The sequence below is a fragment of the Loxodonta africana genome, chromosome 10 (genome assembly GCF_030014295.1).
Source record: "Loxodonta africana isolate mLoxAfr1 chromosome 10, mLoxAfr1.hap2, whole genome shotgun sequence".
In the NCBI taxonomy this organism is placed as follows: Eukaryota; Metazoa; Chordata; class Mammalia; order Proboscidea; family Elephantidae; genus Loxodonta; species Loxodonta africana.
The window spans coordinates 69378005-69398773 of record NC_087351.1 but is presented as its reverse complement, the minus strand read 5'-3'; the positions used below and the strand labels follow the sequence as shown (position 1 = coordinate 69398773).

The following is a 20769-nucleotide window of genomic DNA, read 5'->3' as shown; positions in this document are numbered from 1 at the left end:
GAGGAAAAAAAGCATTACTTACATGAGGAGGTAATGTACAAATAAATAGTAAATTAAAAACTGTCTAAAGAATAAACTGCTATGAAATAAGAACTAAAAAAATACAAACTTTTGGTTTCACGCATCCAAAAATGCTCTCATTTGTATTAGTATCTGAAACGTGAGTTAATGCTTCATATACTTCTGGTAAAATGACGTTCCTGTTATTAATATTTTCAAATTTACTTTGTCAGAACACAAAGTAGAGAGAGAACAATTGTATAGTATTTCTTCTTCCAAGTAACTCTTGGATGGCAGACAGGGAGTGGGAACAAAATAGATGGCTTCTTTTTTTTTTTTTCTTAGTAGGTAAAAGCAAAAACGACCCAATCATAAAATGCACACAGCTGTTTCTAAAAGAAAAATGCAAACACAACTTAACCATACTTTATTTGACTGCATCTTATTTAGACAGCTTGCACATTTCAAATCCCATTAAATCTCTCTCTCCAAAAGGATATGGGACAATAGAAGAAAGTTATGCAGCAATATCCAGTCATCAAATAGCAGTCAATATTTTGAGATACACGTGATATTTTATAGATACTCAACTCATATCTGACGTCAATATGATTTATGGTTATGTTTTCACAAACCTGAAAGCCCTGTAACATTATAGCACTCAACTTTAGTGATGTCGTGGTGCACTGAAAGTAATTCTGATGCACTACCAATCTGATTTTACCTATGCTCCTGGAAAGGGATGAACTTCATGATTTTTAGACACCATAATAAATATACACATCCAGTCTTATACATGTCAGCCAATACCATAACACAGGGCAAGGTAAAGTTAAAACATGTGACAGACAAACTCCTTTACATAGATTTGTCAAGCAAGTGAGGAAGGTAATTTGGGGAAAAGAGGCAGAAAATATTAAAACCAATTTTTTAATAGTAGGTTTTTTTTGTTTTTTTTTTTTCATATTTTGCTGGCTTCAACTTCAAAAACTACTGTCCGGTTTCTGATCTGTGGACTTTGACAGTTTCATCCTAATGTAAGGGAAATTATAATCAGCCCACACATCAAAAATGATAGTATACCCGTTAGCTTCTTCAATACTAACACATAGCTTCATGGTAGCCTGTATAAAAATGTTCAGCAGTAGCAACTGCCAAACCAGTGTCAGTGGATATTACAGTCAGTCTTAAAGAGGCAGCACCCCATTAAAAGAAAGTTGCACCAGTTTTGCTCAGTTTTAGCCAAGTGAACCCACTCTATCCATTATAAATGGAATTGTTTTAAGGTTATAGAAGAAAAACAAAAGCCCAAGGTCAAAAAGTAAATTAATGTTGGATGCTATTTCAACTGGAATGGAGACTTAATTTTGGTGTCAGGCTATCACGCTAAAAGTTAAAATTTTAGTCTACTTAAGTAAACGATTTTTACATACCGATATTTAACATGCCAGTTGGTCAATATGGCAACCATCTGACTTTTTAGTCACATGTTGTTGCTATTGTTAGGTGCTGGGGAGTCGGTTCTGACTCAGTCACACAGTTAAGGTCATATTTACAATACGCCCAGTAAATTAGTCCACACAACGCAGCAAAACTTGGTCAATTCTGGGGGAAGAAGTCAGTAGTGATGGTTTCATTGACAACTTGTCAAAAACATAAAAATGGTTGAATTGAAAATCTAGAATGTATCTACTTTAGAACTGTCCCCATTAGTGAGTCAAGCACATATATGTTCTTCAATAATCACTACCTCTGAACCAGCAAGTTAAATATAAAGTGGTGAAATAAAATTTGATGACATAAGTAAACTGTTTTAGTTCAGTACTCTCCATCTTAACAATAATAACAGAAGCAGACTATGACTTACATTCTTCTAAATGCTGGTGCTCAAATGAAGTTTGAAAACATACTCAAAATCTTCAACTAAAAAGCTAAGAGTATTGTGTAGTCATCACATTTTTAATGTAACCAGTTTTCTGCCTATTAAACTTTCAAGAACAATATGAAACGGGAAGAAAAAATTTTCTTTAAAAATAAGGAACTAAAAATGATCCCACCAGCAGGAAGTTTTTATTTTCATCAAATATAAATTGTGTATTTTTAGTTTAAAAATACTTGTTACCATGTTCACTTTCAGGACACTATACTGAGCAAGGAGCAGCTTTCCTTTTTAAAAAAGAAAAAAAAGAGGCAACAAACTTTCCTGAAAGGGGGCTTTTACCAACTGTTAATAGAGGTAGGGTTTTTAAAAAATACAGTAATTATAGCCATAAAATAAAACAAAATTCAAACCAAATCCTAGAACAGAAGTAAGGCATATCCAAATTTAAAAAACAGCAACAACACAGATTCCTACAAAACATTTTTCACAGAGAATGAATCTTTTTTTTTATGGGTACATAGGCTTTCCAGTTAAATAAATAATCCATCACAGGTTTACTGACTCAATTGAAAGCAATTAACTTTAACATTTGTTACACTGAAAATTGATAAATTGACCAAAACACAATATAACTAATGAACATGGTGATGGCTGTTAAGAAAACCCATAGAACTCATTCCAAAAAAAGATTTCTATTTCTCCCTTTTGTTTTTCTGGGGGAAAAAAAAAGGCAACACTCCCCAAGAACTTGCCTGTATAAGTGAAAAGAAAATAAAAGCAGCTAAAAATGGATACAATACACCTTGAAATTTATTTCTAAGACCAGGAACCAAAAGTGAAGCATTTCAAGAAAAGGAAGCAACGTGAATCCAAATCAAGTGGGGAATTAAAGTTCCAACTGCTTTGTGAAAGCTGTTCTTCACAGGGTAGCAATAATTTTGATTAAATAAAATCATACCAATTTACATTAATTTTCTATTCTTTTCCAAAAATCCCTCTCTCAAAAAAAAAAAAAAAAAAAAGTGCATCCAAAACCCAGCAACTCCTGGCTCTATTTTTCCTATCCCCTTTGAGCCATTTCTCTAAGAATTCCCAAGTAAATTCAACATCTTACTATAAAGAAGGGACTTCTAAAGTAAACCACTCTGTCTCTCACCTGAAATAAGTATCCAAATTATAAAAATCTGAAATAATTTATTATCAAATTTAGAATTTAAATAAAAACAAAAGTTTGTTTGCAAAAGCCTTAAAAAGAAAGGAAAAGATAGCATGCATTCAAAAACTACAGATGAAGACAAATATTCTTATCTACACAGGCACTGGCAGACGCAATTTAATTATCTTTACTCATTGTAAGACACACCCCATCCTACACATTTTTTTTCATTCACTAATCACTGAGGTACCAATATTCAAGAATGGAAAATTTCATACTGAAAAAAAACAAAACCTAAAATTGAAGCTTTCTCCCCACCCCTCCCAGAAAACTGTGGCAGGTTTCATGTGAAATGTTAGTATACTTAGAGATTTTTATAATCTACATCGGCTTTTTTCAGGAACAAAAATCATGTTCAACTTACTGGTTCTGCAATAAAATAATCACTGTGTAAATAACATTGTCAGCAGATTTTGCAAGTGAACAAACAAATCTTGGCTATCAAGTGGCACATCTTGTTGGTACCAAAAGAACTCCTGAAGTCTGAAACAAACTCTTTTAATTCAGAACAAATGCGCCATGCCAAAGTGCAACAAATATTGTGCGACACTCAACGAGACACTGACAGGTAAGAGCCGCATGGAAATCACTAAATCCACCTGCAAAGCAATTCTGTACAAATCGCATTGTACGCAAAGGCTGCTGCTACTGCGTGGTTGGACAGCTGTTCCTCGAAGTCAGTTTCTCAACGCAGCCACAGCTTAAGTCGCAGTGCATCAACTCCGTTTAAATAGTATCTGAACAGCCTCTTATCACGAACGAAACCAAGGTTTTCATAAAGTTTCAAAGCAGATTTATTTGTTATTTCTGTTTCCAAAACAACCTTCAAAGAAAGGAGAGAAAACTAAGTTACAATTTTATATGTTTGAATCTAAGTTACAATTTCATAATTTTGAAAAAAAAATACAAAGTAAACAGATCAAACATTTAAGAAAAACATACCACACTGGACTTTCATGATATTTGGAATTTTTAGCAATGACATTGTATTGGTTTTATACCAAAAAAATATGTATTATTTCCTTGTGGAAAAAAGAGTGACAAGAAGATGAAGAAGTCAACAATAAGAAGTTTACGAAAATAAACCAGTACTTGAAAACTATTGAGATTGATCTCCAACTTTTGTTTTCATTACTTCGTCATCATTTATCCTAATGATAACTGTAATACTTTTCTGGACTCTAGACCAGATATCAGCAAATTTCAGCCCCTGGACCAAACACTGCCAGTTTCTGTAAAGTTTTACTGGAACACAGCCACGTCCATTTGTTTACAAGTTGTCTACTGCTGAGAGCTGAGTAGTAACCACACAGCCATATAGTCAGAGCCCTGGTGGCGCAGTGGTTAAGAGCTAAGGCTGCTAACCAAAAGGCCGGCAGTTCGAATCCACGTGCTGCCCCTTGGAAACCCTATGGGGCAGTTCTGCTCTGTCCTGTAGGGTCACTATGAGTTGGAATTGACTGGACAGCAACAGGTTTGGTTTTCTGGTTTAGACCTATAGTCAGAAAGTGTAAAATATTTATTATCTGACCTTTTACTGAAAAAGTCATGTGAACCCTGGTCCAGAGCATGAGTTCTCAAATTTTACGTGTGTACTATAATCACCTGGAGTGCTTGTTAAAATAGATTGCTAGGCCCCAACCCCAGCTTCTGGGAAGGTTTAGGTTAGGTCCCCAAAATTTGCATTTTTAACAAATTCCTCGGTGATGCTGATGCTGCTGATTGGGGGACCACGTTTTGAGAACCATCAGTCTAGACATCAGAATCGACTCGACAGCAATGGTTTTTTTTTTTTTGGGGGGGGGGTCTAGACATTATAGTATCAAAACTTAACAGAGGAATACATAGTATTAAGTTCCATCTGGGTCTTTTTGAATATTACTGGATCAGTGACCCTAACAATGAAGAACTGATACTTTTGAACATTAAGTGTGATTTTCTTAATGTTTCTACCTCCCTCTACAAAAACACCCTTCTGCTCCCTTCCCCTAACTTTTATATACATAGCTTTATTTGCCTTTTGTACTGATCCTCGACTTATCCCATTGAGAATTATCGCCATAATGAGCCACTGTTACTGTTGGGGTGTCATAACCCTCAGGTTTGTTGAGAGGGGGCAGATGGCAAACAATGATTAAACAAAGGCCCAAGGAAGGCATACGAATCTCTTCCTGTTCTAGCTCAAGTTCTCAAAAAATCAGACAAGAATTCAAGCAATAGATGTAAATATCCAAAATTGAGTTCATAATCTGCTCCTCTTCCACAATTCCATATCTCAGTAAGCAGGATCTCCATCTCACCAGAGGCTCAATCCCGAAACCCCAGAGTCATCCTCGAACCTCTTTCCTCCCCTTTAGATACATCCAAGCACTAATGTCAATTCTATATTGTAAATATTCTCTAACTGGTCCTCTTCCTATTCCACTGATAACCACCTAGTCCAAGCTGCCATCAAGACTCATAATTACAACAGCCTCCTTACTTGTCTCCCATTATCTACAAGTAGTTAGAATGATCACTGGTTGATTCTCTGCTTAAAACCATTTATTGACTCCCTTTTGGTTTCAAGACAAAGTCTACAACCTAAAGATAACCTAAAGAGAATGTAAAAAGCCCTTCAAGATATGGCCTCCACCTACATTTACAGCTCTGCTTTGGGTATTTCTCCCTTTGCTCTCCACCCTCAATACAAACTTTGTTTCTGGAACCCACCATGATGAAAATTTCCCATCTTAGACCTTTTATATCAGCTGCTTCCTCTGCCTGGAGGCACGCTCTTCCTATCCTCCTCCCTTCTAGCCTTAGCTTGTCACTCCAGATGGGATGGAATATCATCCCTCCCCTTTTATACTACCCTTGTACTGGTCCTAGGAAACACATATTCCACGTTTGATGAGAATGTCTTCTCTCCTAGCTAGTGATCCCAAGGAAGACAGGGACCACGCACATCTCCTTCCCAGCTGTTTCCTCTGTACCTAGCACACTGCCTGATAGATTTGTTAATTATATATCCTTAATATCTTTCATTATATTACATACAAGATGCAAATATTAAACAAAAGTATTGCCATGGTTTTCAATGACCAGAATACTTGGACAGTATTTTATAGCTGCATCACTATCAGCTGATCAGTATAATGAAGGAGATGGGTGACTTCATAGATGTGGATTATAGTATGTATTTTCCGCTAAAACAAGCAATGCAAAAGTGACAGACCACACCCTGTCAAAGGTGGAAAACTTGAATGACCTGGAAAAATGAGGCAGTCCTGTCGCGTTCCAGCTCTTACAGGTTTCACTGTATTTTCCACTAAAACAAGCAATGGAAAAACTTAAGACTGTACCCTGTCAAAGGCAGAAAACTTGGGAGACCTGGAAAAACAAGGCAGTTCTAGCGAGTTCCACACTCACAGATTTCACTGTACACAAAATCAGAGAAAGCATCATCCTGAAAAAACTCTCAGAAATTCTGGGGGTAGGGCTCAGCAATCTAGTTTGACAAACCCTCCAGGTGATTATACTGCAGACTAATTTGAGAACTCCTGGTCTGGACCAGGGCTTGGCAAACTTTTTCTGTAAAGCTGAGTAGGCATCATCTTAAGGCAATTACCTATGTGATTAACTCACGTAAGTATATAAAACCTTCAAAAGATCTAAAACAAATAATAGTTCAGGGTCAATGGAAAAAGTTTCTAGGAAGAACTTAATCAAAGTTGTATAGCAAACATACTGGTTTAAGATAAGAATTAGAAGCCAACAATTTCTCTCTGAGGAAAAGAGAATTTGATTTTTAGTAATGTATGCCATACTCCAATCTGGAACACAAGTTCTGGTCAATACAAGTTTTCAGTTTTCAGTATTACTCTTGGTAATTCCTGGAATTCTTTTATTAGGTGAGCATGTAACTACAGATAATTATAACTAAAATGTTAAATCTAAGCAATTAATACGGGAAGCACTAAAGCTGTAACACCTCAAAACTTGGAAGTGATTTCACAGAAACAAAATGAGACAATTTTCAATAGCTAATATTTATTGGAGACTTACGTACCATGTGAAGCATTTTACATTCATTCTCTCATTTTACATTTACAATAACCTTTTGAAATAGATATTACTTCCATTTTACAGGTGAGGGAAACCCGAGGCCACCCACCAGAAGAACAGGGGCAGGCCACAGTCCACATTGGAGCTAGAGTTTAATAGTAACCACTCTCCTGTACTTCTCTAATTGTTACCCAGGGTAAAACAAAGCAGCAAATGGGAAAAGGTCTAACTACAATGAAGGGGATCTAAGTCTACCTTCATTAATATTTAGCAATCTAAGAAACTCAATACACATCTGAGGCTAAACCAAAACCAGTTACCGCGCTGAGTCAGTTCTGACTCATGGCAATCTCATGTGTGTCAGAGTAGAACTGTGCTCCACAGGGTTTTCAATGACTGATGTTTTGGATGTAGATTGCCAGATCTTTCTCCAGAGGTGCCTCTGAATGGACTTGACCGTCCACCTTTCAATTAGCAGCCAAGCACATTAACCAATTTACACTACCCAGGGAATCCTCAGGCTAACCATGGCTGCATAAATACACATTTGAGGTATGGTTAAGAGATGTATTCAGGTTTGCTAGCATCCTAACAGATTAATGAAATGAAGTCCAATTACACAGAAAAAAAAAACTACACAAAGGGCTAAACTTAGTTAAAATGTAAAGATACCTGGCATACTTATATTTTCTAAACAAAGAGATCATGAGTTTCTTGACAACAGAAAATACCAAGGAAAAAGTAACTTACTTTTAATAGTTAATTGCTTAAATTCTTGTAAACATCAAGAGAGAATCTGGGTTTATACTGGAAACTCACTATAAAGCTATTTTTTTGGTCTATATCATGAGAACATATAGGAAACCAAAGGATAATGAAGTCATTTTAATCCTAAATTTTACTTAACAGATAAAACAGGTTATAGTCTAGTTCCACTGATTCCCTTAAAAACCAAAAATTACCAGCGTTTAAGTCAGACGACTACAGTTCAGAACACATGTTTTAATGTTGTAGGCTAGGAGCACTTGGAGGGCTGGTTTGTTCGCTGCTAGAACCTAGACTAGCACAATGGCCGACACCTGGCTGATATTTGCGGAACGAGTAACAACAAAGTTACTCCCTGTTCTCCACAACATCCTTTTAAGATAATTAACCATCACAATGCATAAAGAGACCGACTATAAAAAGTTAAATGACTTGCTTACAATTACACAACTATCAAGTGACAGAAGATGAATCTAAAACCCAAGTTTCTCAAACCTTCACATTACTCAAAAACCCATCTTATCCCATCCTTCATCTAGCAGCCTTAACTCATAGTCAAAATATGTTTCCAGAGAAACAAAAATGTTAAATATATAGTTATTAAACAACATAAAGCTAAGAAATCATTGCTGTACATTATCGGGGGGGAAAGTACAATGGGATTTTTTTCCCTTATATATTTTAATATTTTAACAGAAAATAACTCACATCTCTTTGGTTCCTAATAATCTAGTTCAGCCACTGTTGTATAAAATATAGTGAACTATAATATAATCTGGAAACCCTGGTGGTGTAGTGGTTAAGAGCTATGGACAGTCTGCAACAGGCCACGTTTATAAAAGACAGAAACTACATATCAAAACTAAAAAGAACTACAAGAAAACATCAGGTGGTAGACTTTCTTCTATTTTCCAAGTTTTCTGTGATGTTTATTATGGGTTTCCAATGTAAAAATGTTTTTAATGTAAGTAGAGTTGAAAAATTATGACATGATTTCACACCTTCCATTAAGAAATTATGATTCCATTGTATTCTCATCATATATGATAATCAGCTGTGGGTAGGAATACCATGGTAACCATACCTTAAATTAAAAGAAAAAATTTTTTTTGAAATTTAAATTTTCAGAGATGACAGTATCAAGGACATTTACAGCTTAGAAAGTAAAGCATTGCTCATCACGTTGATTAATCACCTGACATATTCTAACTTATTTCAGGAAAAAAGTGCATAAATGCAGGTTCATTATTTTTGGCAGACACAGCCTCGTTTAAAAATTACATTTTAGAAAACTCTTTTATGCTATGCTTGTGTATGTATCTTACTCTTTCTTAATGTGGAACATGAATCTGAGCTACTTGTCCTAACTGCTACACAGCTGGCAGCCAGAACACGTAGGTGTGTAATCAAATTCAAGCCAGATCAGTGTACGGATAATGGATTTCTTATTCATGAAGCAACATATCCACTTGTTTAACTCTTTTTTTCATGGTATAACTTTTTAATCAGTTCCAAACATTTAGAAAATGAAAAAGATTTTTAGCTATGTTTTTGTACTATGTCCAATTCTGATACTAAATGTTGAGAAAATCACAGTAAGGCAAAATAAAAACATCTATCAGACTGACAGTATAGCATTGTTATTTGGTCAAAAAACAATCTACATTTCAAGCCTATGATTACTGACTTTGGCTTAATTTACTCTTATCTTAAAAGGACAAGTGGCAATCAAGAACAATATAAACATGACTCAGGTCACGAATGGATTCTGCAAATAGAATAAAAAATAAAAATGGATAGCATGTGCGCAGTAAGGCTTCACAGATTTCCAAATGTATCTGTGCTAAGCAGTTCACAGATTTAAAAACCTCTACCTTTGTAAGAATTAAAAAAAAATAGCAGCACAAAACAATGTAAACAATAGAAAATATATTTAAAACCCTCCTCAAATGTCTTTCTGATAGATTTTCTAATAACTTATCAAAATTTATTGACCCTTTAAAAGAAAGGAAGGTTGGCCTAATTTAATGAAAGCAAAATCACATGCTTATGGTTTTATAATTAGTCACTGTATTCTCGGAGAAATGTAATTTCAAAGTTTTCCTAAGAGCAATGAATTATATAGAAGATATTTTCACATATAACTTTGTTTTTATCAAAAGGCCAAGTTCCACTATCCCAAAGATTTCTCAAGTTTTTTAAAAACTTGGTTAACATTGCAAATACACTTATTTTTATCTTGTTTGCTATGTACAAAAATAAATAAATTCCTGTTCCTAGAAAGATTACAATGGAATCAAAAAGAAAGACAAGTTAACAATTATACTGGTCAAAATTCAGACTGACTTTTTAAAAAAAGAGGTAAAAATAACATGCTGGAAAAACACAGCTAATCATCTAACAAATACTTATGAACTACCTACTATATCACAAAAGCCACACTAACTACTAAGAATAGAGTAGTAAACAAGAAAAGGTATCTCTGCCTTCCTGGAACTGAGTGGCTAAGGAACAGACACTGAACAAGCACACTGAAGCACAATAAGTACTAAAAAAAAATAAATTCAGAAAAACAGAAGGTACAACTGATTCTGTCCAGAAGGATCAAGGAAAGCTTAAAGGAGTTGTTGCTATTTGATTTGGATCTTAAGCCTAAGGTTAAGTAATAATCATTATTTCTAAAGTTAAGAAAAATGAATCAGCATTAGATTTTCAGGCCCACAATGGAAAGAGTATTTCTACTGCAAAACGTATCACTAACTTAGGATTTAACTGTGACACTAAAATAGTATAATCAAAATCCCCCTATCACTCCTCAGAACTCTCAAAGAAAAGCTAATACTATTGAAACAGTTGATAGGTAAAGCACACAGCCCACCTCACAGGTAATGACCAGAATAACTCAGAAAAGGCTTATCCATAGGAATGTAACACTGCTTATAACATCCCTACTCACTGGACTGCTTGTATTGCTCATAAAATTACTAGTACAATATGACTTTCCTTGTTCCTACTTCTTCATCATTGCTGTATTAAAGACATCCGTACTTCTCTACTTTATAGTTGTTTTCCTCCACATTGCACACTAGTAAATGTTTAACATCCTCAACCATCACCAACATTTATTGGGCACCTATCATATGTAAGCACAGTACTTACAGGATACAAAGAAATTACACCTGCCTTACAAACTCACTGAAGAACGAAGATGCATTTAGATTAATATACAGATAGGTCTATACTTTTCCCCTTAGCCTTATTATTATTTAATGCCAAAGGATTTTTTCAAGTGTGAAATGTCCTTCATATGGGCTGGCAGTTTCCCTATGGTTCAAAAAAAAGTGTCATTTAGAGAGAAACTACCCAGTAAGTACTGCCCAGGATAGCAGACCTTAAACATTTAGAAAAACTTACCTCATCACAGTCTCCTTCAACCATGGCATATATAGCTTTCTTAACCAAGTTAGTACCTAGAATACAGATCTGAGTATTAATGAAGGAAAATGTAATTAGTTTCTTAAAGATACCTAAATTATTATATTCATAATAAGCACAGAAATGTTAAATGCTAGTCTATCTTGAATATAGATATATAGATTACCTCATATTGTGGGGAAAAATGAAGATGTAAGCCAAGAGAAATCAAGAGGAGCTGCACATAGCAATTTAAGTTTTCTCATTAAAGACCTCTCTCTTGATGTATTCCTTTATCTTGGTTCTAACTATTTGCCCCAGGCAGGGGTTTGTGCTATTCTAGTTGAAGGTAGGAGGAAAGAAAAAAAGAAAAAGGCAAGATATGGTATGGACAGAGAAACCAGGAACTCCTTGAGCTGGTCAGAACTTACTACATACTCCTTAAGCCGATTTGCCAAAGATCTTCCAAACCCCTGGACCCCGGGCACAAGACAGCTACTACCAGAGCTACTGTAACCCAGAGTGAGCCTAAGACATTGAGTCGATTTCTACAAATCCTTGTAATGAGCCTGGGCACAATGGTATCTGGTACTCCCAAATGATGGCAGTGGTGTGTCTGTACATGTCTAGCAAATGTATCCTAGCTTAGGGTCAGATATATTTGGTATATTATAGAAACCCTGGTAGCGTAGTGGTTAAGAGCTACGGCTGCTAGCCAAAAGGCTGGCAGTTCAAATCTACCAGGCTGTCCTTGGAAACCATATAGGGCAGTTCCACTCTGTCTCATAGTGTCGCCATGAGTCAGAACTGACTTGACAGCAAAAGGTTTGGTTTGTTTTGGTTTCAGTATAGAAAAACAAATTGCCAAATCTGATCTTAAAAGGCAGAAATCCATATTTTTATAACAAATCTCCTAATTTTCAAACTACACACAAAAGCACATGAGGCAAACAATTATGTCTGAAGGCCAGGATGCAAACCTCAAGACGGTTTAGGCCCTCTGAACTAGCTACCAAACAATTGCCTACCATTTTCCATGAGTCCTTATTAAAGCTTTTTAATACATCAAAGACTCGACCTTGGCCTATATAATAAGCCCAACTTGAAAAAGTAACCTATTTTTAATATGTTAGGTTTAACCAACTTTCCTTATAGTGTTACAGTTTACTTACTACTTTTTAATAGTAAAATGAAAGTTGGTTAAACTTAACATATTAAATAAATCTATTCATAATTATTCCCCATGTGTGAAACAGTCTCAAGTTAGATAACACTAATATTTAGTTTAAGAATAACCACAAATGACAAAACTGCTAATAAATACTGCTACAAGCATCAAATATACTTTCATTAATACTTAGCTTAGGTATATCCCAGAATTTGACAAGCTCAGACAAGCACCTGTCTACCTGACCCTGCATCTTCAACAAAGAGCCAGTAGGTCCTAGACACTAACTAGGACAGTGGTTCTTAACTAGGCATATATCACAGTCATCTGGGGAAGTTTTAGCCCTACCTCTGACAGGACAAGCAAGATTGTCAGGGGAGTGGCCTATGCATCAGTTTTTAAACCACCCAAATGATTCTAATGACCATTATGAACCATGGGTATAAAAATTGACATGTCAGGAAAGGCAGACCCAGGAAAGAGACAAGGTCGGGAACAGTAAGAAACAGTTCTCCTTTCTCTTGGTCCTCCCTGATCTGCTAATATAATGTTAGATGACTAGCACTGAGTAAGGATAAAAATGTCTCCATAATTTTGCTTTGATTGAGGTCCACTCACTCCAAGTATAGACAGCTGTGTGAGGGCTGGGCTCAAGGGTCCTAAAATGCTATAAAAACCTCAATAGTACTTAGTAAAATGCAAAATAATTTTGTTTTTGTTTTTTTAATTGTGGTAAAAATATACATAACAAAACTTTTGCCATTTCAACCTTTTTTACTTGTAAAATTCAGCAACATTAATTATGTTCACCATGTTGTGCAATTTGCAAAAATTTTGAATGGGATCAAAAAATGTCAATAAAAACTGTTCACCTCTTACTTGTTAGAAAGATAATCTCTCGAACAATTAAACATAAAGAAAACTCTAAGAACTTTTTGAAAATACTATATTGAAATTTTAAAATCCTATTAATTTTCTTCCCTTAGCTTCACATTCATTTTTACGTATTTACACTTAAGTCTTTTGTTTCAAAAAACACAAATGGAAACAATCTATTCATTCTTTTAGCAACGTGATATTTTTCTTACCAATGCCATTTCTCCTGTATTTGGAATCCACAGCTAACATGGCTATATAACCTCTGCGGAACATCTTTTTGTGCATATCCAACTTGCAAACGATGGCACCTACACACTCCTCCCCTACCATTGCCTTAAAAATAAACAAACAGTTATGAAGAATACATTGCCATCAGGTACTAAACAATTACTCAGTGAAAACAGCAACCAACCATTGCTTAGCATTTTTGAGGGAAAAAGAGGTACTAGGAAATCCACAAAAGGAACAATCAAGTAAGCTTCAGAAATCTAAATCCCAGGACTCTTCCAAATGTTTTCATTTTAAGATCTTTCTATATTCTTGAGGACATGAATTTCTTATGTTTATTATGAAAACCTAGGGGACAAAGATTTCCACAAGGTATACATTCAAGTACTTGTACATAAGGTACTTAGAATTTGCAATAAAGACCAAGGTATGCATGAGGTACTGAGAATTTGCAATAAAGACCAAGGTATTTTAAGTGGGAAAAAATTTTTTAAGAAAAAGCGTATTCATTAGGATGCGTTAAAATATTTTAAGATTTGCTTATAAGCAGAGTATTATAAGTTTAAATTTAATTATAGTAAAGCTTTAGTAAAAAACAACTCTAAGACATGGTACTCATACCTGAATGGTAGAGTTAGATTTTGATCGGGAAAAGAAACGTAAAAATTTTTCAGAAAAGAGACTGCTTATAAGGTATTGCAAAGATCCTACCTGAGGGGTTTTTGTTACTGAAGTTCTACAAAGACTTCATAATGGTCTCAATTTAAAGACACTCCTGACAGTGTCGGTCACTGTCATAAAAAATACCTATAGCTAAAAATCAGATACAGCAAAACCTTTGCTGTAATGATTTTACAGAGCGTTCTACTTTAATAAAAATGTACAGCATTTTTTTAATGTTAAGCGTTACATATTAAATCAATGCTAATCACCCTCTATTTTCATTAAGAGTTCCACTGTTGTCACTGAGAATATGTTTTTCAGAATTTTCAGCACTGATAAAGTTTTAGTAATACTGTATTCTGGTAAATATAAATAGGGAAATATATCTAACTGTTCAATCATGTGTGCATGAAATACTTGTTTGCTGTAAAGTGCCCTCATTAAAAACATGAAAACATCAAGTGTCTATTAACACAACTAATTTTCCCGAGGAAACTATTTCAACAACAAAAATAACCAGAGTGAATTAAAAAATTAAATTAATAAACAAAGTCCCATTTACACTTAATACATAAAAAAAAGAAAAAAAAATTTTTTTTTTTTTTTTACATACCTTAACTTAAATCTGTTGTGACTTTTTTAAGTGTGGAGAAATTTTTTAGGCAAGATAATTCTAATCCATTTCATGGAAATCTAAACTAGGTCAGAAAAATCCTCTTGAGGGGATATTAAACTCAACAGCCCTCACTAACTGTTTTGTTTTATCACGCATTCCGAAACTATTACAGGTCAATAAGCCTCTGAAATTTTTATTTCCTTTTTTTTTCACTTAAAATCAATCTACTTCTTTAAAAATTATTTTGAAAACTGAAAATTTTCTGTATTAAGAGCTGAAACAGACACAAAAGCTGCCTCTTTGAACAGCTGATAGAGTTCTCTGATTTGTGTGTGTGTATTTAAAAGAAAAAAATGCATATGCACACACATACACACACCATATAAAATCATCGCAGACCAAATTGTACATTTAAAAGCCAGAAAATGCGGAGGCCTGGCCACCTTAGGTTGACTCATGTGAAATGAAAACTATGTATGTTCTATGACAGAAAACAGTAGGACAGCTACACCTTACAGTTAATAAAGCCATCTAAAAGGGAGAACAAAATTAAAACCACTAAGCACAATACACGCTGGACAGTACTTTCAAATTGGACAGTAATTTCAAACATATCTTTGTTTTCTGACCAACGAAGTAATATGCAAACACAGTATTAGTTCACTCTACATTGGACTGGATTGATTTTTTTCCTAATTAAGAACCTGCAGGAGCAAAAATCAAGTTGCATATGTTACTTAAAAATAAAAGCCCAATACAGTCATGCGCCGCATATACGTCTGTGGTCCCACAAGGTTATGAGAGTTCAGAAAACCCACTCTGAGAACAGACGTAGCAGATTTAGGCATGTCGCACTTAACGATCATGATGATCCTCAAAAACAAAGAAAAAAATTCTCTAAGCTGTTAAAGGATCAGCTCCACTAGAGCTACAAGGCTAAAGAAAATGTGAGAAGGATTTATATCAGATATGGAGAAATCGCTAATGATATGGATTGAGGACCAAACCCAAAAACGAATCACTCTCAGTATGTTGACAATCACTGTTAAGGCAAGAAGCCTGTTTGAGATGCTCAGAGAAAAAGCAGGACCAGATTACAATATTGAGTTTAGTGCTAGTTTGGGTCGTTCAAGCGCTTCATAACGCTGCGTAACATGAAAGTGAGTGGCAAGTCTGAGTCCTGATATGAAGGCCGCAGAATTTGTTGAAACCTTAGACAGATTATGAAGAAAAAAAAAAAACCTGTTGCCATCCAGTCGATCCCGACTCATAGTGACCCTACAGGACAGAGTAGAACCGCCCCATAGAGTTTCCAAAGAGCATCTGATAGATTCAAACTAACGACCTTTTGGTTAGCAGCTGTAGCTCTTAACCACTATGCCACCAGGGTTTCCAAACTAATTGTAGAGGGAGGTTATATGCCCTAGCAAATTTTTATTATGGACGAATCCTCCTTATTCTGGAAGCGAATGCCTGAAAGTACCTTCAACCATAATATGGTGTTCGCACGACACTCAAATCACATTAACGTCCTATTTCCCAGAATGCATCTTGGACAATAGGCAACGCATGACTGTATACACGATGTTGTAATTAATAAGATGTTGGTAGCAAGAAATGCCAGTGTTGCATTTTTTCCTGATAAACTGCTGATGAATATACACTTAAAATAATCCCTAAATTGCTTGTCAATTTTTCCAAATAAAAGTTTTTGCATACACGTTTGGGATTCATGCTACTAAATGCATTCATTTTTTCATGAATAGGAACTGAAAAACCTTGGCAAAGTTAAGACTTAACTTTACAAGGCCAAATATATATAAAACCATGAAAAATATGAATTGTATGAACTAGAGTCCTAAATTCCAGAACACTACAAAAAGAAAACAGGATGAAGCTGGAAAGTTAAATTTAGAATAAAAAGGAAGTACTATATTAAATAGCTGGCAGTAAGTTTAAGAACTTCAAGAAGGCACTAACAACTGGAAATACCATGAACTCCAAAAAGGTAGATAGTTAAATACAGAGGAGTTGACAGTGTCTCCCATTTCTATAGTACTCTCACATCTGTTACAATTATTAGGAAGAATCATAAAATTTTATAAGGCCAACCCCATATATTCCATCGGATCCATTACAGATTACTTATGGAAACCAAGATCATTTGGGAGGTTTCCAAATCTCTTGAGATTGATGTTTGTAAGGACAACTGCCCCTTGGTGAAACATAACTTGGTGACACAATGACCTTGGCTGAATGGGTCAATGGTATGTCACTTTTCAGGTTCTTACTTTGTTACCATAATGCCAATTAACATTTGAAGATTGAAACGTGTTAAGTCACTCTGATCCTTAATTTTTTAACTAAAAAAAATGAAGCTGAGCTAGATTATCTAAGATCTCTGTCAGTTCTAAAATGATAGGATTTTTGCTAAAAATACACACTTACAGTTTTAAAAAATTAGTTATGGGAAGTTCACATTTAAAAGTATGTCAACGTGAAGACCCCAGTTCTAAGTGGCCCAATTCTAAGTTTTTTAACTATTGTTTTACTGTTCAATACCTTGATTCATACTTGCACCAACAAATCTTACAAGTTAACCACTTAAGCATATATCATTTCTAAGTATTCAGAACTTAATATATACATGAAAGAAACTTTGGCTATTAGGGGCTAAAGTCCAAATTAGCAAATTGGTAGAGGTCTATGTAAAATCAATACCGAAGTTTACTAAGTTTATCAGAGTCTAAAATTGGCAGGCAAGTTGAGAGGCACCTAGGTTAACATCAGAACTCAAGTTTACTAAGTATCATATACACACTATTTTCTGGAATTGGAAGAAATACATACACTATTTCAATTTAAAATGTGACTCATTTGTATGCTTTTGTGGCTTATCTTACAATTAAATCAATCTACAATTTTTTAGCAATTACAATGACATTTGATATAACAATGCTCTAAAATCATTTTCCCATATTCATTGACAATGATATATTTTATAACTTCTATTTTGATACAATCCTTAGAATTCTCTAAGAGTAGCTTTCTAGAATATGAAATAGTTCCATACTTCAAACAAACATACTAAATGGAACTTTAGCAAAGTGAATACAGAAAATCTACACACAGAACCGCCATTATCCACACCACATTATGTTTTCAGATTACAATTAAGCTATAGAAATTTTAAACTACTGTCAAAATGACTTGCGAGGAATTACTAAGTACAACAAAGTCAACGCTAAGATAACAAATAATGGTGGTGGCTTTTCCGTTCATGTGAAAAAAAAAAAAATACTCCTTAAAACCTTTCTTTAGTAAAATTCAATGGAAACAATATGGTTGTGAGTACATGATACAAAGCATGTATTTGTAGTCAATATTTAAATGAAAGGTCTCATCAAACTGAAATGGGCCAATGTAACTGGAAAGAAATTAATGGTACTGCCATTTCCTTCATCTTAAATTTTAAAAATACTACTTAAGTTGAAAAAAAATTATTCAGCTTGTTCAGTAGCTAAGTCTTTTTTGCTTTCATTTAAGTAAAAAAAATGTTGTCAAGCATACTCCACACAAGCCAGTGTTACTAGTGTTTATTTTATGACCAATTTCTTAAAAAAAAAAAAAAGAAGATTAGTAACAATTTCACGCTTAGTTTCCTACATTTCACAAAAAGGTATGCTGTTCAAGTTTCAGGATTCTTTCAGCTACCAGAAGTGTTAACAGCACCTTCTACAATGGAACACCAGAAAGCAGGATGGCTACAACTGTTAATTGTCCTGTTGAAGTAAAAGGAAACAATCTCCATAATTACTCTCCATGCTTGTAAGATTTAACTCTCCAATGTAGCCACAGCAAGTTTACTGACAACCATGTTCGCCAAAACATGTTTGCTCATATACTCATCCGTGATTACGACTGTAAGTGAGATTAATAAGGCCTGTATCCGAACAGACCCAAGTTCAAATTAAATGATTGCAAAGTGCTTTGAGAGTGAGGAGGGTGATTAAAGACGGTTAAACATGATTATAAGCTTATGTAAACAGGACACAAGACCCCCAGCGAAACATGCATCATACAGGCTTGCTGCATTTACATCAGTATGAAGTGGACTCGGATCATGATGTCTTACCTTCAAAATAGTTTCATTAAATAACTAGGAGAGTGCACAGGTACTTTACATCACGTAAGGTACTACGAAATGCAGGACACATCCGCTGCCACACTCTCAGCCCTCACATTCCCTGCCCTGCTCGGCCTGGATCTCTGCTGGATTCACCCTCTTTTCATTCCATCCACTTACCAAGAAGCACAGCTGTGGCCAGTTGTGGATAAAATATCTATAGGTATAAATGGAGTAGGGTTCAGACAGATCTTTGGTGATCAGTCTCATGATATCGGGCATTTGTAGCTCGGATTCATATCGGACATATCGTATCGTCCGATCCTCCCCAGGCTCAACCTCCCTGCCCGAGGGGCTTCTTAAACTGCAGCCGGCAGTCAGGGACGAAGACAGCAGCTGCACCTGCTCGTCTTCCTCCTCCTCCTGCTCAGTGCCCTCGGCCAGTCCATTGCGGGTCGCCGCGGGACCGCTCGCCGTCGCTGCCTCTGCCGGGCTGGGGAGCGCAGTTCTTGCATTATTAGGGAGGGAGTGAGGGGGGCTTTCGCCCGAGCGTAGCCCAGCTCCTTTTGTTGCAGTTGCTCTGGGGCCCCCGTCGGGGGTGACCGTAGTCGTGGCTGACTCGGCCGCGCTCAGGACCTTGCTCTTGAGGGAGGCGGCCGAGCGGAGGTGCCGCAGTTCGGGGCCGATCAATCCGTTGAGCTGCTGCTGCTCCTGCGGCGGCTGAGGGCAGCGAAGGCACGGATGTCCCTTGGCCGCCGCCGCCACCGCCTCGCCGCCCGCCGGACTCCTGCCGCCGCCGCCGCCTTCGTGCTCCTCGTCGTCCTCCTCGTCCTCGCTGCAGCAGGCGGGGGCAGCCCCCACCGGGAAGGCACAGCGGGGCTCGGCCGCCGCCGGGGCCGGAGGTGCTGGCGGTGGGAGGAGGCTGCTAGGCCCAGGCGGTACCTCCGCCATCCTACAGGCGACACAGACCGAGAGGGGAGGCCATGAGACCCAGCCAAGAGCGCGGAGCAAAGGGGGCGGCGGGTGGGGGGCGGCCAAAGTGGGGGGAACAAAGGCAGAAACCGTCCCTCGCGGAGCTGCCCCCTAATTCCGCGCCCCCCCACCCGCTCTTCAGCGCCGCCCAGCTGCTCAGCGGGCCACTGTCCCGGTCCGCCCGGGCCCATCCGCCAGCCCTGTCACCCGCAGCCCCTCCCCCGGTCCCTTCCGTGCGGCTCACCCCACACCAGTCCCCGCCGCTGCCACCGCCTCGCCTCTTCCTCCTCGGCCGCAGACGCCTCTACCACCGCCAAGCTCACACTCAGTCGCCGCCGCCGTAAAGCGCCCCGGCTGTTACCCCGGGTAAAGTTTCCTGGGCCTGGCTTTACGACACTTCCCTGCCTGCCGGCTGCCGGAGCCAAGGGAAAGGGGCGTGGAGGGAGGTGACCTGTGGAGGGGCGGGGACGAAGGTGTCTTCTGCGGGCTACCGGGAGGCCGCGTGCTAATGGGTGGGGCTGTGGGGCGGGGAAGTTACTGGGGCCTTAGGAGTCACCAGCTCCCATCCCCCTCTCCTGGGATTTGAGGCTCCTCCGCCCCGGCAGTTTGACATACGGGCTGGGGACGGATGGGCCCGAGAGGCGCTGCCGCGAACCTCGTCCTCTTGGGGAGGTTTACAAATCTCCTAAAAAAGCTTGACTCAGCTGCATAAAGTTTAACTTTTGCCCTGACCCAGAGACTGGCAAGAGAAGGGAGTTTACCTAGGTCTCCTTCAAAAATGGAGCAAATCAGG

At 37.2% G+C, this 20769-nt stretch overlaps 1 protein-coding gene across 2 annotated transcripts; it reads right to left on the bottom strand.

The window, feature by feature from the left end:
• Positions 1–411: 411 nt before the first annotated feature.
• On the bottom strand, positions 412–20433 carry NAA30 (N-alpha-acetyltransferase 30, NatC catalytic subunit). 2 transcript variants are annotated; one of them, XM_003408669.4, is made up of 5 exons: positions 20221–20433; positions 19185–19956; positions 13581–13704; positions 11325–11380; positions 412–3921 (listed from the first exon to the last, which is right to left on the bottom strand). In XM_003408669.4, the coding sequence occupies exons 2-5, from the start codon at positions 19953–19955 to the stop codon at positions 3784–3786; spliced, it is 1089 nt and encodes a 362-aa protein (XP_003408717.1). In that variant the 5' UTR covers position 19956; positions 20221–20433; the 3' UTR covers positions 412–3783. The 2 variants fall into 2 exon arrangements, with proteins under 2 accessions (XP_003408717.1, XP_064148604.1); XM_064292534.1 differs by lacking the exons at positions 412–3921; positions 20221–20433 and adding an exon at positions 4852–8994 and having other exon boundaries at positions 19185–20165.
• Positions 20434–20769: the final 336 nt, after the last annotated feature.

Excerpts from the sequence above, each read along its gene's own strand:
- NAA30 (XM_003408669.4), bottom strand. The coding sequence starts at position 19,955 with ATGGCGGAGGTACCGCCTGGGCCTAGCAGCCTCCTCCCACCGCCAGCA. Across the intron at positions 13,705-19,184 it reads GGCCACAGCTGTGCTTCTTG|GCAATGGTAGGGGAGGAGTG; the intron begins GTAAGTGGATGG and ends TTTATTTTTAAG. Across the intron at positions 11,381-13,580 it reads ATACAGGAGAAATGGCATTG|GTACTAACTTGGTTAAGAAA; the intron begins GTAAGAAAAATA and ends TCTGTATTCTAG.